At 41.6% G+C, this 18890-nt stretch overlaps 2 protein-coding genes across 2 annotated transcripts; both read right to left on the reverse strand.

Moving 5' to 3' along the window:
• Nucleotides 1-10108: 10108 nt before the first annotated feature.
• LOC116409509 lies at nt 10109-10660 on the reverse strand. Its single transcript, XM_031898169.1, has one exon. It carries the CDS (start codon nt 10658-10660, stop codon nt 10109-10111), a length of 552 nt encoding a protein of 183 aa, XP_031754029.1.
• A 4843-nt stretch (nt 10661-15503) lies between these two features.
• Nucleotides 15504-16182, reverse strand: LOC116409510. Its single transcript, XM_031898170.1, has one exon. It carries the CDS (start codon nt 16102-16104, stop codon nt 15550-15552), a length of 555 nt encoding a protein of 184 aa, XP_031754030.1. The 5' UTR covers nt 16105-16182; the 3' UTR covers nt 15504-15549.
• Between the last annotated feature and the right edge of the window lie 2708 nt (nt 16183-18890).

The following is an 18890-nucleotide window of genomic DNA, read 5'->3' on the forward strand; positions in this document are numbered from 1 at the left end:
AGTCCCTTGCAGAAGTCAGCGCATTGGTCAGAAATCAAGGAAAAAACAGACACAAACCTAGATTTCTCCCCAAAATCTCCATGGCAACTACCAAAAACTTACTAAACATCAATCTGCAAGTTCCCCTGAATAAAACGATACCCCATATGTATGGGTACACATAAAGACGTGGCCACCAAATGCCCCAAAACAGGGGCAATGCATAAGGGCAATTTCTGTTGAAATTTTGGGGGCTGCGCTCTATGTGCACTTCCTGCAGTTTTTCAGTGTTAACCCCCCCTACCTGTAAAATAACCCCCGCAAACTATATATTTCCAAAAAGTGCACACCTTCAGCTATTCAGAGACACCACTCTTCTCTTTCTACATGGAAAATTGTGGCCACAGTCCCTTGCAGAAGTCAGCGCATTGGTCAGAAATCAAGGAAAAACCAGATACAAACCTAGATTTCTCCCCAAAATCTCCATGGCAACTACCAAAAACTTACTAAACATCAATCTGCAAGTTCCCCTGAATAAAACGATACCCCATATGTATGGGTACACATAAAGACGTGGCCACCAAATGCCCCAAAACAGGGGCAATGCATAAGGGCAATTTCAGTTGAAATTTTGGGGGCTGCGCTCTATGTGCACTTCCTGCAGTTTTTCAGTGTTAACCCCCCCTACCTGTAAAATAACCCCCACAAACTATATATTTCTGAAAAGTGCAAACCTTCAGCTATTCAGAGACACCACTCTCCTCTTTCTACATGGAAAATTGTGGCCGCAGTCCCTTGCAGAAGTCAGCGCATTGGTCAGAAATCAAGGAAAAAACAGACACAAACCTAGATTTCTCCCCAAAATCTCCATGGCAACTACCAAAAACTTACTAAACATCAATCTGCAAGTTCCCCTGAATAAAACGATACCCCATATGTATGGGTACACATAAAGACGTGGCCACCAAATGCCCCAAAACAGGGGCAATGCATAAGGGCAATTTCAGTTGAAATTTTGGGGGCTGCGCTCTATGTGCACTTCCTGCAGTTTTTCAGTGTTAACCCCCCCTACCTGTAAAATAACCCCCGCAAACTATATATTTCCAAAAAGTGCACACCTTCAGCTATTCAGAGACACCACTCTTCTCTTTCTACATGGAAAATTGTGGCCACAGTCCCTTGCAGAAGTCAGCGCATTGGTCAGAAATCAAGGAAAAACCAGATACAAACCTAGATTTCTCCCCAAAATCTCCATGGCAACTACCAAAAACTTACTAAACATCAATCTGCAAGTTCCCCTGAATAAAACGATACCCCATATATATGGGTGCACATAAAGACGTGGCCACCAAATGCCCCAAAACAGGGGCAATGCATAAGGGTAATTTCAGTTGAAATTTTGGGGGCTGTGCTCTATGTGCACTTCCTGCAGTTTTTCAGTGTTAACCCCCCCTACCTGTAAAATAACCCCCACAAACTATATATTTCTGAAAAGTGCACACCTTCAGCTATTCAGAGACACCACTCTCCTCTTTCTACATGGAAAATTGTGGCCGCAGTCCCTTGCAGAAGTAAGCGCATCGTTCAGAAATCAAGGAAAAACCAGATACAAACCTAGATTTCTCCCCAAAATCTCCATGGCAACTACCAAAAACTTACTAAACATCAATCTGCAAGTTCCCCTGAATAAAACGATACCCCATATGTATGGGTGCACATAAAGACGTGTCCACCAAATGCCCCCAAACAGGGGCAATGCATAAGGGGGGGCTGTGCTCTACCTGCAGTTATTTAGTCTAAACACCCCCATACCTGTGAAATAACCCCCACAAACTATATATTTCCAAAAAGTGCACACCTTCAGCTATTCAGAGACACCACTCTTCTCTTTCTACATGGAAAATTGTGGCCACAGTCCCTTGCAGAAGTCAGCGCTTTGGTCAGAAATCAAGGAAAAACCAGATACAAACCTAGATTTCTCCCCAAAATCTCCATGGCAACTACCAAAAACTTACTAACCATTAATCTGCAAGTTCCCCTGAATAAAACGATACCCCATATGTATGGGTGCACATAAAGACGTGGCCACCAAATGCCCCAAAACAGGGGCAATGCATAAGGGCAATTTCAGTTGAAATTTTGGGGGTTGCGCTCTATGTGCACTACCTGCAGTTTTTCAGTGTTAACCCCCCCTACCTGTGAAATAACCCCCACAATCTATATATTTACGAAAAGTGCACACCTTCAGCTATTCAGAGACACCACTCTTCTCTTTCTACATGGAAAATTGTGGCCGCAGTCCCTTGCAGAAGTCAGCGCTTTGGTCAGAAATCAAGGAAAAACCAGATACAAACCTAGATTTTGGTCAGAAATCAAGGAAAAACCAGATAAAAAAACCTAGATTTCTCCCCAAAATCTCCATGGCAACTACCAAAAACTTACTAAACCTCAATTTGCAAGTTCCCCTGAATAAAACGATACCCCATATGTATGGGTGCACATAAAGACGTGGCCACCAAATGCCCCCTAACAGGGGCAATGCATAACGGGGGGCTTTGCTCTACCTGCAGTTATTTAGTCTAAACACCCCCATACCTGTGAAATAACCCCCGCAAACTATATATTTCCAAAAAGTGCACACCTTCAGCTATTCAGAGACACCACTCTTCTCTTTCTACATGGAAAATTGTGGCCGCAGTCCCTTGCAGAAGTCAGCGCTTTGGTCAGAAATCAAGGAAAAACCAGATACAAACCTAGATTTTGGTCAGAAATCAAGGAAAAAACCAGATAAAAAAACCTAGATTTCTCCCCAAAATCTCCATGGCAACTACCAAAAACTTACTAAACCTCAATTTGCAAGTTCCCCTGAATAAAACGATACCCCATATGTATGGGTGCACATAAAGACGTGGCCACCAAATGCCCCAAAACAGGGGCAATGCATAAGGGCAATTTCAGTTGAAATTTTGGGGGCTGCGCTCTATGTGCACTACCTGCAGTTTTTCAGTGTTAACCCCCCCTACCTGTGAAATAACCCCCACAATCTATATATTTACGAAAAGTGCACACCTTCAGCTATTCAGAGACACCACTCTTCTCTTTCTACATGGAAAATTGTGGCCGCAGTCCCTTGCAGAAGTCAGCGCTTTGGTCAGAAATCAAGGAAAAACCAGATACAAACCTAGATTTTGGTCAGAAATCAAGGAAAAACCAGATAAAAAACCTAGATTTCTCCCCAAAATCTCCATGGCAACTACCAAAAACTTACTAAACCTCAATTTGCAAGTTCCCCTGAATAAAACGATACCCCATATGTATGGGTGCACATAAAGACGTGGCCACCAAATGCCCCCTAACAGGGGCAATGCATAACGGGGGGCTTTGCTCTACCTGCAGTTATTTAGTCTAAACACCCCCATACCTGTGAAATAACCCCCGCAAACTATATATTTCCAAAAAGTGCACACCTTCAGCTATTCAGAGACACCACTCTTCTCTTTCTACATGGAAAATTGTGGCCGCAGTCCCTTGCAGAAGTCACGCTTTGGTCAGAAATCAAGGAAAAACCAGATACAAACCTAGATTTCTCCCCAAAATCTCCATGGCAACTACCAAAAACTTACTAACCATAAATCTGCAAGTTCCCCTGAATAAAACGATACCCCATATGCACATAAGTACATGGCCGCCAAACCTGAAAATGCATAATATTGGGGCTGCACTCTATGCACCCCTTTTTTTTTTTGCCTGCACCCGAATGAATGGAATACGCTCGGGTGCAGGCACATGTAGCCGATATACGCATGAAAACGCGTGAGAATGCAAAGTCTCGCGTTTTCATGCGTATATCGGCTACATGTGCCTGCACCCGAGCGTATTCCATTGATTCGGGTGCAGGCACAAGTAGCAGGCGTAGGGCTGAATTTTCGGCAAGCGTTTTTCCACTTGCTGAAAAAATCAGCCCTACGCCATGTGTGGCATCAGCCTAACCCTTGGCAATAGAAACTACCAGAACAATCTTAGCACCTCTGGACCTTTCTAGAACAACTGAAATCAAATGAAGTTAAAATGGAATAAAACCACTAAAAGCAATCAAAGAACAATAATTGCAATGAAATCGGTGATCAGAGCCCTGGATCCACCAATGTCACTGCAAAAGCAACCTTTTTAGGGCACTAAATACACAATAAAGAACAATGCAAAGATAAAACACCATAAAATCAGTAAATTCAAATAAAAACCGCTCAAACCAACAGAAGAACAATTATTGCAATGAAATCGGTGGTCAGAGCCCTGGATCCACCAACGTCACTGCAAATTCAGCACCCAATAGCAATACAAAAGTTATAGTGCAATAGAATAATTCAAAAACAGAAATCAATTATGAAAATGCAAAAAAAACACTAAAATGCAACCAAATAAATCAGATAATTATAGAGCAAGATCAGAAATAAAGTTTTAGTAAAAAAAAAAGACTGCCAGAGAAAGCAAAGAAAGAAAGAAAAGAAAAGAAAGAAAGAAAAAAAAAAAAAAAAAAAAAGTGTAAGTGTAAGTGTGTGTGTAAGTGTCTGTGTGTGCTTGGGAAAGTTGTAAATAAGTGTGTATGTGTACAAAAGTGTAATAATGACAAAGATAGAAGAAGAAATAGAAAAAAAAAAAAAAAAAAAATTTTAGACAGTTGAGATAGAAATAAGCAAAATAAACAGTGGTTAGAGAGTTGTAGTTCAGCTTACACAATGCAGGCAGGCGATCAGGGCGACCAATCTGGCAGGAAGGCAGCAGGAAGGCAGCAGGGGGGCTCCAGCAGTCTCACGTGGCAGCAGAGTGAAGAGGCGACGGCGGGGGCGGCGACAATTAAAGGGACAGCAGTGGACACGTCATCAATGCGTGTCCACTGCTGTCATTGGCTGAGGACCCGGATCGGCGGCGCTGGGGGACCCGGATCGGTAAGTATGACCTCTTGTGCTCGTTGCCTAGGGGGTTGTGCAGGCTTTACAAGCGCTGCGCTGCTTTAAAAGCGAGCGCAGCGCTTGTAAACCCGTTAGTGCTGTAGGACGTAGATTCTACGTTCTATGGCACTTTGGTCCCTTGGTACCTAGGACGTAGAATCTACGTCCTATGGCACTAAAAAGGTTAAATGAGCTGAGCGCTGTGATTGCCAAACCTCTTCACTTAATTTTTCAGGATTCATTGAGGTCTGGCATGGTGCCGAGAGACTGGCGGATTGCTAATGTGGTGCCGTTATTTAAAAAGGGATCCCGTTCTCAGCCTGAAAACTATAGGCCTGTTAGTCTGACATCAGTAGTAGGAAAAATTTTGGAAGGGGTAATAAGGGATAGGGTACTTGATTACATTGCAGTTCACAATACTATTAGTTTGTGCCAGCATGGTTTTATGCGTAACAGATCTTGCCAGACTAATTTAGTCGCCTTTTATGAGGAGGTGAGTGGGAACCTTGATGCTGGAATGGCAGTTGATGTCATCTACTTGGACTTTGCTAAAGCGTTTGATACAGTACCTCACAGAAGGTTAATGATCAAATTAAGGAATATTGGCCTAGAACATAATATCTGTAATTGGATAGAGAACTGGCTGAAGGATAGAGTACAAAGAGTGGGGGGAAATGGAACATTTTCTAATTGGACCAGTGTGGTTAGTGGGTACCGCAGGGGTCAGTCCTTGGGCCTTTGCTGTTTAACTTGTTTATTAATGACCTGGGGGGGGGCATAGACAGTACTGTTTCTATTTTTGCTGATGACACTAAATTGTGCAAAACTATAAGTTCCATGCAGGATGTGCCGCTTTGCAGAGCAATTTGACAAAATTAGATAACTGGGCAGCAAACTGGGAAATGAGGTTCAATGTTGATAAGTGCAAAGTTATGCACTTTGGTAGAAATAATATAAACGCAAACTATCTACTGAATGGTAGTGTGTTGGGGGTTTCCTTAATGGAGAAGGATCTGGGGTTTTTTGTTGATAACAAGGCACTTTGTGTTAAACGCACTACGGCACTTTGTGTTAAACGCACTACGGCACTTTGTGTTAAACGCACTACGGCACTTTGTGTTAAACGCACTACGGCACTTTGTGTTAAACGCACTACGGCACTTTGTGTTAAACGCACTACGGCACTTTGTATTAAACGCACTAAGGCACTTTGTATTAAACACACTACGGCACTTTGTGTTAAACGCACGACGGCACTTTGTGTTAAACGCACTACGGGACTTTGTATTAAATGCAAAAAAAAACTGCGCTATAATCCCCATTTCTCTCCTTGTTTATTGTATTATTTATTTATTTTTTCTGTTTTTTTTTTACTTTTTTCTCTTGTTCTCTTATTTTTTTTCTTTTCTTTCTTTCTTTTTTATTTGTGGTTTCTTTTTTTTGTGATTTCCCATATATCGGGCTCCCAAGGAATGCCTTTTGTGCCCTGATATATATATCACTCAGATTGTAAGCTCTACGGGGCAGGGACCCCCTTCCTACTGTGTCTCATACCACATGGCACTTCCTCCCTATGTATTTATATTTATTTATTGTATTTATTATAACACTTGTCCTCCCTGTGTGTAATTGTGTACAGGTATAGGATCCATTATCCAGAATGCTTGGGACCAAGGGTATTCCGGATAAGGGGTCTTTCTGTAATTTGGATCTCCATACCTTAAGTCTACTAAAAAATCAATAAAACATTAATTAAACCCAATAGGATTGTTTTGCATCCAATAAGGGGTAATTATATCTTAGTTGGGATCAAGTACAGGTACTGTTTTATTATTACAGAGAAAAGGGAATCATTTAACCATGAAATAAACCCAATAGGGCTGTTCTGCCCCCAATAAGGGGTAATTATATCTTAGTTGGGATCAAGTACAGGTACTGTTTTATTATTACAGAGAAAAGGGAATCATTTAACCATGAAATAAACCCAATAGGGCTGTTCTGCCCCCAATAAGGGGTAATTATATCTTAGTTGGGATCAAGTACAGGTACTGTTTTATTATTACAGAGAAAAGGGAATCATTTAACCATTAAATAAACCCAATAGGGCTGTTCTGCCCCAATAAGGGGTAATTATATCTTAGTTGGGATCAAGTACAGGTACTGTTTTATTATTACAGAGAAAAGGGAATCATTTAACCATTAAATAAACCCAATAGGGCTGTTCTGCCCCAATAAGGGGTAATTATATCTTAGTTGGGATCAAATACAGGTACTGTTTTATTATTACAGAGAAAAGGGAATCATTTAACCATGAAATAAACCCAATAGGGCTGTTCTGCCCCCAATAAGGGGTAATTATATCTTAGTTGGGATCAAGTACAGGTACTGTTTTATTATTACAGAGAAAAGGGAATCATTTAACCATGAAATAAACCCAATAGGGCTGTTCTGCCCCCAATAAGGGGTAATTATATCTTAGTTGGGATCAAGTACAGGTACTGTTTTATTATTACAGAGAAAAGGGAATCATTTAACCATTAAATAAACCCAATAGGGCTGTTCTGCCCCCAATAAGGGGTAATTATATCTTAGTTGGGATCAAGTACAGGTACTGTTTTATTATTACAGAGAAAAGGGAATCATTTAACCATGAAATAAACCCAATAGGGCTGTTCTGCCCCAATAAGGGGTAATTATATCTTAGTTGGGATCAATTACAAGGTACTGTTTTATTACTACAGAGAAAAAGGAAAAAGTTTTAAAATTCTGAAATTTTAGATTAAAATGGAGTCTAGGGGAGATGAGCTTTCCGTAATTTGGAGCTTTCTGGATAATGGGTTTCCAGATACGGGATCCCATACCTGTATATTGTAAGACTGTACAGCGCTGCGTACCCTTGTGGTGCTTTATAAATAAAGTTATACATACATACATACATACATACATACATACATACATACATACATATATACATACATACATACATACATATATACATACATACATACATACATACATACATACATACATACATATATACATAGAAAGCAAAGCAGTTGCATTTACAGTTTGATTTGGAAGTGATACAGTTTGGCCAAATGAAAAGGCTTCAGCGCATGGATCCACTAGGAAGCTAGTGAGGCGCCAGGCAGTAACCCAAGAATCACAGTGTTGTTGTCCTTCCTTTATTCACTATAGAAGCAGCCCAATACATCACTCAGGAGGTTTTATAAACAAAATGGTTTTTTACATGTTGATAAGATATGAGCAAACCATTATTAATTCTCTCTGTTACTTCCAAGAGACGCCATAAACTAACTCAGCTTTTTTGCTATTTCACTCATTTTCGCAAAGTTTCGCAAATTGTTCGGCAAAGCAAAATGGAACGGATTCGCTCATCACTAACCGTCACATCTCCATTAGCGCTGTACCCACTATGGCTGCAAGTTGGCAAGCAATACAGGAGCTCCCTTAGAAACCTGCACTGGATTTAGTACTTCATTGTTTATTCTTTCATTTTGGGCATTTTTGTTTAGTTTGTACCATCTCCGGGAAGCGCATCCACGAGGCAACGTTTTAGCGCTGAGAAACTAAAGTGGGTTCAGTGAAACAAGCAGAGGAGGCCCCTTGTACAGCAACTATTACTGAGAAACTGGTTTAGTCAGATTCTAATTTGTGTGCCAAAGCTTTCTGTTTTTGTCTCTCTCTGAAGGGATTTCCCAGAGGCTGCCGAATAAAAGCAGAGAGAGCAGAGTGTTGGCCGCCCTGATCCAAAGCTTATATGGTCTGTAGCTTCAGAACTAAACATTGAAAATAATAAAGATGATTTATGGAGTTTTTTTCCGCACATATTGTCTGAATGTGAACTTCCGCTTCATCTAAACTTGTGGTTTGGGGGGGGGGTATAAAAAGTTTGGCAATTGCTCATTTAATAGTCGCTGCTCCCGCGGTGCTGTGCCGGCTGCCGCTGCCCCTAGTTCTGGGCTATTTATGCTGAACAAGGCACAGACGCCACACACTGTTCAGCCCGTCCCCATAACTCTGACACATTCCCTTCCTCATACAAATCTCTCAGCCGTATTCCCCTTTGCCTTCCCATACAAACGCCTCCCATTGACTTCTACAGAAACTCACAAGCTTTCAGATGGAGAATTTTTACATTCGTGTTTTCAGGTTTTTCACACTTAATAAATACCAGACATTTGAGTTTTAGAAACATAATTCAAATTCCAGTTTTTTAGTGCAAAAAAACCCGTATCGTGCCTATAAGCATGTAGGTGCAACCAGCGAGCAATAACCGTGCGTTCAGATCCCTACGTGTAACAACTGAGCATTTCTGCCTAAACACACAGTTTAACTCTTACACAGAAGCACAAGGGGAAAAGTGTAAGCGCTGTTTGTATCGTACAGAGAAGTATTTGTGCCCAGAGTTACTGTCATTCCAACTGGCTGAATAACCAGAGAGAAACTGGTGTGTGAGCAGCGGCGATTGTTATGACTGTTCTGTATAAACTCATTCTAAAAGGAGTTACAGCCCCAAAAACTAGGTTTGTAATCAGAAATGTGCTCTGTCCAATCACAGTTACTCTGAACAAAGGGCAGTCGCTGTCACACGCGGCACTCTAACACCCACACTCTCTCTCTGAAAGAGATGTTACCCCTACAAAGTTCTGAGGGAAACTGAATTGGGCATGCTCACCGAGTCACTTCCCATTGGCTAAGCATTTCCTTCCCACCCATTCACTCAAATCTGATAGGCTCCTGAGGAATGCCTATTGTTCCCTGATATATATAAATAGAGTAAGAAGCAGCTGAATTCACAGCGTGACTCTTAGAGAGAAGAGGGAGATCCCTGATATGTTCTTTGGGCTGACAGAATGGACAAAGCAACTTCATTGGTTCAACTTCAACCAACAGAGCCTTTAAATACTTGTAACCAGTGTACAATAACTAGGGCCGAATACCCAACCGAATCCCAATATGAAAAGTCACATGATTTACGGATTCGTATTTGTTTCGCCGAATCCAAATCCTGCAAAAAAAGGCCGAATCTTGGCCGAACCCCAAACTGAATCCTGGATTTGGTGCCTCCCTAACAATAACTGTGAAATCAATAAATGCAGCTGATGAACAGTGAGAGTTTCATTTGGTTTATTTATTAATTAATAGACATAGGAACGCTAAGAGGTTTTACTCATGAGATACATTTTTGTCATAAGAGAAGAGAGCTGAACGGCCTGCTGTAATTTATTCCCCAAAGCCCAAAAGATACTCCGGGCACACGTAGTGTTACCCCACTCCCGGGCTTTCTGCCTTAGTTCTCTGTATTCCTTACAAATGGCGTCTGTAACAGCCTTATATTGCGCAGTGCCTGTAACACACCGACCCAGCTGCTTTAGTCTCCGTAGCAGAAGCTTCAGCAGCTTCCTAGGCCCCTTCTTCTTATAAAAGCTCAGGGTTTCATTGTAGACTGCGAATACTATGGCTGCCGCTTCCCCCCGAGACCTGTTGTGGATAAAGTCACTATCGGGAATTTCAAAAAGACAATCATCCTGATGCTGTTCCTTTGGCTGCAGGTTATCAAAGGCTTTGAGTATTTCATTGTCAATAAACTCGCTTCTGTCAGGCCAACGGCATTCTGGGGAACTAGCGCTCGATGGCTGTACGAGCAAGTAGAGAATAGTCGTGGCCACGGCGAGCGGCGCTAGGCAGTTTATCTCTCCTGGTGCCATTGGTACCGCGGATGATTCGTTTACAGGCAGTTTGTTCCGTCTGTATTTTGATTGGTCACAGTCGGTACGGCAGTTATTGCAAATGCAAAAGTTATAATTTTAATTGGCTATCAGTGCATGTCCAGTTTTATAGGCAAAAGCTCCACCCCATGGGCGGGGCCACCGACTTTTGCCAACGACCAAACGAGGCTTTGTACGATATTCGGTATGGTGGATCGATGAGACAACCGTTATCGCAAAAGCATCAGATATTGGTCGTCTTGTTGATCGGACGGGATAAAAGATTTTGATTGGGTGCCATTGAAGGCGAACGAGCAAAATCTGCGTTTAGGGCTGAACCGTCAGGTAGAGGTAGAATCCCTATTGTTCCTACCCCCATATCTGACCATTCAGCCCTGAACATCAGCGGAGGGTACGAACCATCGTAGGAAAGATCATTTTTGTTACATGTATTGCGCCTTTATACCGGAGCTCGGACACGCTGCATTTCTTTACAATGCCCACAAATCCAATCGTGGAAAAAAATCAGATCTGAGAACTTTAATATCAACGCATGTCAAACAACCTGACCAAGATAGAGATTATGATCATGTAATCACGTATTATATGTTATTCTATCTGAATATTGGATTAGATTGGGGGGGAGTGTACAATAGTAGTTACAGGTATAGAAACTGCGCTTTGCCCGGCCGTGTATCACTGCACACTGTAACAGATAAGCAATAAGCATACACTGAAACCCATAATGAAAACAGGAGCAAAAAGCGGAGCCTGAGTGCCGCCCGTCCCATACACAGAAGGGTTTGTTCCCACAATGACTGTCATTCCATCTGCAGATTCACTGAAGGGAAACCGGTTCTACTGAATGAGACACATTTCTGTTCAACTGCACTTTGTATTAAATGCACTACAGCTCTTTGTGTTAAACGCACTACAGCACTTTGTGCTAAATGCACTACAGCACTTTGTGAAAAACGCACTACAGCACTTTGTATTAAACGCACTACGGCACTTTGTATTAAATGCACAATAGCACTTTGTATTAAATGCACTAACGGCACTTTGTATTAAATACACTACGGCACTTTGTATTAAATGCACTACGGCACTTTGTGATAAACGCACTACAGCACTTTGTATGAAACGCACTACGGCACTTTGTATTAAACGCACTAACGGCACTTTGTATTAAATGCACAATAGCACTTTGTATTAAATGCACTAACGGCACTTTGTATTAAACGTACTACAGCACCTTGTATTAAACGCACTACGGCACTTTGTATTAAATGCACTACGGCACTTTGTATTAAACGCACTAACGGCACTTTGTATTAAATGCAAAATAGCACTTTGTATTAGATGCACTAACAGCACTTTGTATTAAATGCACTACGGCACTTTGTATTAAATGCACTACGGCACTTTGTATTAAATGCACTACGGCACTTTGTATTAAATGCACTACGGCACTTTGTATTAAATGCACTACGGCACTTTGTATTAAATGCACAATAGCACTTTGTATTAAATGCACTACGGCACTTTGTATTAAATGCACTACGGCACTTTGTATTAAATGCACTACGGCACTTTGTATTAAATGCACTACGGCACTTTGTATTAAATGCACTACGGCACTTTGTATTAAATGCACTACGGCACTTTGTATGAAACGCACTACGGCACTTTGTATTAAACGCACTAACGGCACTTTGTATTAAATGCACAACAGCACTTTGTATTAAATGCACTAACGGCACTTTGTATTAAATACACTACGGCACTTTGTATTAAATGCACTACGGCACTTTGTGATAAACGCACTACAGCACTTTGTATGAAACGCACTACGGCACTTTGTATTAAACGCACTAACGGCACTTTGTATTAAATGCACAATAGCACTTTGTATTAAATGCACTAACGGCACTTTGTATTAAACGTACTACAGCACCTTGTATTAAACGCACTACGGCACTTTGTATTAAATGCACTACGGCACTTTGTATTAAACGCACTAACGGCACTTTGTATTAAATGCACAATAGCACTTTGTATTAGATGCACTAACAGCACTTTGTATTAAATGCACTACGGCACTTTGTATTAAATGCACTACGGCACTTTGTATTAAATGCACTACGGCACTTTGTATTAAATGCACTACGGCACTTTGTATTAAATGCACTACGGCACTTTGTATTAAATGCACAATAGCACTTTGTATTAATGCACTACGGCACTTTGTATTAAATGCACTACGGCACTTTGTATTAAATGCCACTACGGCACTTTGTATTAAACGCACTACGGCACTTTGTATTAAATGCACTACGGCACTTTGTATTAAATGCACAATAGCACTTTGTATTAAATGCACAATAGCACTTTGTATTAAATACACTACGGCACTTTGTATGAAACGCACTACGGCACTTTGTATTAAACGCACTAACGGCACTTTGTATTAAATGCACAATAGCACTTTGTATTAAATGCACTAACGGCACTTTGTATTAAACGCACTACGGCACTTTGTATTAAACGCACTACGGCACTTTGTATTAAATGCACAATTGCACTTTGTATTAAATGCACTAACGGCACTTTGTATTAAATACACTACGGCACTTTGTATTAAATGCACTACGGCACTTTGTGATAAACGCACTACAGCTCTTTGTATGAAACGCACTACGGCACTTTGTATTAAACGCACTAACGGCACTTTGTATTAAATGCACAATAGCACTTTGTATTAAATGCACTAACGGCACTTTGTATTAAACGTACTACAGCACCTTGTATTAAACGCACTACGGCACTTTGTATTAAATGCACTACGGCACTTTGTATTAAACGCACTAACGGCACTTTGTATTAAATGCAAAATAGCACTTTGTATTAGATGCACTAACAGCACTTTGTATTAAATGCACTACGGCACTTTGTATTAAATGCACTACGGCACTTTGTATTAAATGCACTACGGCACTTTGTATTAAATGCACTACGGCACTTTGTATTAAATGCACTACGGCACTTTGTATTAAATGCACAATAGCACTTTGTATTAAATGCACTACGGCACTTTGTATTAAATGCACTACGGCACTTTGTATTAAATGCACTACGGCACTTTGTATTAAATGCACTACGGCACTTTGTATTAAATGCACTACGGCACTTTGTATTAAATGCACTATAGCACTTTGTATTTTTATACTGATTAAATGAACCCAGGTTGTTACTGCGCTATGATCCCCTTTCCTCTCCTTGTTTATTGTATTATTATTTCCTTTTTTCTCTTGTTCTCTATTTTATTTTTTTTCTTTCTTACATTTTTATTTGTGGTTTCTTCTTCTTTTGTGATTTCCCATATATCGGGCTCCCAAGGAATGCCTTTTGTACCCTGATATATATAAACAGAAGGCAAAGCAGTTGCATTTACAGTTTGACTCTGAGAGAGAAGCAGAGAGAGTGTTGGCCGCCCTGATCCAAAGCTGAGATGGTCTGAAGATTATAAACTAAACATTTAATATAATAAAGTCAGAGTATTGTCTGAATGTGAACATCGTCTAATATTGAGGTATAGGGGGGTGTATAAAAGTTTGGCAATTGCTCATTTAATAGTCGCTGCTCCCGCGGTGCTGTGCCGGCTGCCGCTGCCCCTAGTTCTGGGCTATTTATGCTGAACAAGGCACAGACGCCACACACTGTTCAGCCCGTCCCCATAACTCTGACACATTCCCTTCCTCATACAAATCTCTCAGCCGTATTCCCCTTTGCCTTCCCATACAAACGCCTCCCATTGACTTCTACAGAAACTCACAAGCTTTCAGATGGTGAATTTTTACTTTCGTGTTTTCAGGTTTTTCACACTTAATAAATACCAGACATTTGAGTTTTAGAAACATAATTCAAATTCCAGTTTTTTTAGTACAAAAAAACCTGTATGGTGCCTATAAGCATGTAGGTGCCACCAGCGAGCAATAACCGTGCGTTCAGATCCCTACGTGTAACAACTGAGCATTTCTGCCTAAACACACAGTTTAACTCTTACACAGAAGCACAAGGGGAAAAGTGTAAGCGCTGTTTGTATCGTACAGAGAAGTATTTGTGCCCAGAGTTACTGTCATTCCAACTGGCGGAATAACCAGAGAGAAACTGGTGTGTGAGCAGCGGCGATTGTTATGACTGTTCCGGATAAACTCATTCTAAAAGGAGTTACAGCCCCAAAAACTAGGTTTGTAATTAGAAATGTGCTCTGTCCAATCACAGTCACTCTGAACAAAGGGCAGTCGCTGTCACACGCGGCACTCTAACACCCACACTCTCTCTCTGAAAGAGATGTTACTCCTACAAAGGTCTGAGGGAAACTGAATTGAGCATGCTCACCGAGTCACTTCCCATTGGCTAAGCATTTCCCTCCCACCCATTCACTCAAATCTGATAGGCTCCTGAGGAATGCCTATTGTTCCCTGATATATATAAATAGAGTAAGAAGCAGCTGAATTCACAGCGTGACTCTTAGAGAGAAGAGGGAGATCCCTGATATGTTCTTTGGGCTGACAGAATGGACAAAGCAACTTCATTGGTTCAACTTCAACCAACAGAGCCTTTAAATACTTGTAACCAGTGTACAATAACTAGGGATGCGCCGAATACCCAACCGAATCCCAATCTGAAAAGTCACATGATAATACGGATTCGTATTTGTTTCGCCCGAATCCAAATCCTGCTAAAAAAGGCCGAATCTTGGCCGAACCCCAAACTGAATCCTGGATTTGGTGCCTCCCTAACAATAACTGTGAAATCAATAAATCCAGCTGATGAACAGTGAGAGTTTCATTTGATTTATTTATTAATTAATAGACATAGGAACGCTAAGAGGTTTTACTCATGAGATACATTTTCCTCATAAGAGAAGAGAGCTGAACGGCCTGCTGTAATTTATTCCCCAAAGCCCAAAAGATACTCCGGGCACACGTAGTGTTACCCCACTCCCGGGCTTTCTGCCTTAGTTCTCTGTATTCCTTACAAATGGCGTCTGTAACAGCCTTATATTGCGCAGTGCCTGTAACACACCGACCCAGCTGCTTTAGTCTCCGTAGCAGAAGCTTCAGCAGCTTCCTAGGCCCCTTCTTCTTATAAAAGCTCAGGGTTTCATTGTAGACTGCGAATACTATGGCTGCCGCTTCCCCCCGAGACCTGTTGTGGATAAAGTCACTATCGGGAATTTCAAAAAGACAATCATCCTGATGCTGTTCCTTTGGCTGCAGGTTATCAAAGACTTTGAGTATTTCATTGTCAATAAACTCTCCTTTTTTATCAGGCCAACGGCATTCTGGGGAACTAGCGCTCGATGGCTGTACGAGCAAGTAGAGAATAGTCGTGACCATGGCGAGCGGCGCTAGGCAGTTCATCTCTCCTGGTGCCATTGGTACCGCGGATGATTCGTTTACAGGCAGTTTGTTCCGTCTGTATTTTGATTGGTCACAGTCGGTACGGCAGTTATTGCAAATGCAAAAGTTATAATTTTACCTGGCTATGAGTGCATGTCCAGTTTTATAGGCAAAAGCTCCACCCCATGGGTGGGGCCACCGACATTTGCCAACGACCAAACGAGGCTTTGTACGATATTCGGTATGGTGGATCGATGAGACAACCATTATCGCAAAAGCATCGGATATTGGTTGTCTTGTTGATCAGACGGGACAAAGGATTTTGATTGGGTTCCGTTGAAGGCACCCAAGCAAAATCTGCGTTTAGGGCTGAACCGTCAGGTAGAGGTAGAATCCCTATTGTTCCTACCCCCATATCCAACCATTCAGCCCTGAACGTCAGCGGAGGGTACGAATGATCGCAGGAAAGACCGTAATTGTTACGTGTATGGCGCCTTTATAACGGAGCTCGGACACGCTGCATTTCTTTTCAATGTCCCCAAATCCAATCGCGGAAAAAAATCAGATCTGAGAACTTTAAAAACAACGCCTGTCAGACAACCTGACCAAGATAGAGATTATGATCATGTAATCACGTATTATATGTTATTCTATCTGAATATTGGATTAGATTGGGGGGGAGTGTGCAATAGTAGTTACAGGTATAGAAACTGCGCTTTGCCCGGCCGTGTATCACTGCACACTGTAACAGATAAGCAATAAGCATACACTGAAACCCATAATGAAAACAGGAGTAAAAGGCAGAGCCTGAGTGCCGCCCGTCCCATACACAGAAGGGTTTGTTCCCACAATGACTGTCATTCCATCTGCAGATTCACTGATGGGAAACCGGTTCTACTGAATGAGACACATTTCTGTTCAACTGCACTTTGCAGCCACAGGGGGCGCCTGTCTCACTGAAATACATGGAGGAGGGAGAATCTGAAACTCTTTACAGATGTCACCAACAACAACAAGTGTGCCTTCAGGCATGTAAAGCCACAAAAGGAAAAGTGTAAGCGCTGTTTGTATCGTACAGAGAAGTATTTGTGCCCAGAGTTACTGTCATTCCAACTGGCGGAATAACCAGAGAGAAACTGGTGTGTGAGCAGCGGCGATTGTTATGACTGTTCCGGGTAAACTCATTGTACAAGTACATCTGCGCTGTGTGAGGGGCAGCAACAACAACCACTGGGATCAGTATTCAGCCATGTAAGGGGGAATGGGGGGAAGAGGTTTGTAATGACTGGGCTGTAATACTGTGCTCTGCCCCAGTCACTGTCACTCGGAATAAAGGGCAAATTGTAACACACGGCACTCTAACACTCACTCTCAGGAAGAGATGTTGCCACTCCAAAGGTCTGAGGGAAACTGAATTGAGCATGCTCCCCAAGTTTCTTTCCATTGACTAAGCATTTCCCTCCCACCTTTCTACTCAAATCTTCTCAAGTGTGTCTATTGTCCCCTGATATATATAAACAGAATAAAAGCAGTTGCATTTACAGTTTGACTCTGAGAGGGAAGATCCCTGATATGTTCTTCAGACTGACAGAGCAGGCGACTCAATCCTACGCTCCCAGTGAGCAACAACCGTGCCTTCAGGTACTTCCATGTATCCGGCGCGGCACGGGAAGCAAACACTGTATTGCACAAAGGGAGCACTAAATGCACTTTGTATTAAATGCACTAATGGCACTTTGTATTAAATGCACTAATGGCACTTTGTATTAAACGCACTAAATGCACTTTGTATTAAATGCACTACGGCACTTTGTATTAAATGCACTACGGCACTTTGTATTAAACGCACTATGGCACTTTGTATTAAATGCACTACGGCACTTTGTATTAAACGCACTACGGCACTTTGTATTTTTATACTGATTAAATGAAGCCCAGGTTGTTACTGCGCTATGATCCCCTTTTCTCTCCTTGTTTATTGTATTATTTCCTTTTTTCTCTTGTTCTCTATTTTATTTTTTTTTTCTTTTCATTCTTACTTTTTTATTTGTGGTTTCTTCTTCTTTTGTGATTTCCCATATATCGGGCTCCCAAGGAATGCCTTTTGTACCCTGATATATATAAACAGAAGGCAAAGCAGTTGCATTTACAGTTTGACTCTGAGAGAGAAGCAGAGAGAGTGTTGGCCGCCCTGATCCAAAGCTGAGATGGTCTGAAGATTATAAACTAAACATTTAAAATAATAAAGTCAGACTATAATCTGAATGTGAACATCGTCTAATATTGAGGTATAGGGGGGTGTATAAAAGTTTGGCAATTGCTCATTTAATAGTCGCTGCTCCCGCGGTGCTGTGCCGGCTGCCGCTGCCCCTAGTTCTGGGCTATTTATGCTGAACAAGGCACAGACGCCACACACTGTTCAGCCCGTCCCCATAACTCTGACACATTCCCTTCCTCATACAAATCTCTCAGCCGTATTCCCCTTTGCCTTCCCATACAAACGCCTCCCATTGACTTCTACAGAAACTCACAAGCTTTCAGATGGTGAATTTTTACTTTCGTGTTTTCAGGTTTTTCACACTTAATAAATACCAGACATTTGAGTTTTAGAAACATAATTCAAATTCCAGTTTTTTTAGTGCAAAAAAACCTGTATCGTGCCTATAAGCATGTAGGTGCAACCAGCGAGCAATAACCGTGCGTTCAGATCAATACGTGTAACAACTGAGCATTTCTGCCTAAACACACAGTTTAACTCTTACACAGAAGCACAAGGGGAAAAGTGTAAGCGCTGTTTGTATCGTACAGAGAAGTATTTGTGC

The sequence above is a fragment of the Xenopus tropicalis genome, chromosome 3 (assembly GCF_000004195.4).
Source record: "Xenopus tropicalis strain Nigerian chromosome 3, UCB_Xtro_10.0, whole genome shotgun sequence".
NCBI classification, from domain to species: domain Eukaryota; kingdom Metazoa; phylum Chordata; class Amphibia; order Anura; family Pipidae; genus Xenopus; species Xenopus tropicalis.

Coding starts and splice junctions, on each gene's coding strand:
- LOC116409509 (XM_031898169.1), bottom strand. CDS start 10,660: ATGGCACCAGGAGAGATAAACTGCCTAGCGCCGCTCGCCGTGGCCACG.
- LOC116409510 (XM_031898170.1), bottom strand. CDS start 16,104: ATGGCACCAGGAGAGATGAACTGCCTAGCGCCGCTCGCCATGGTCACG.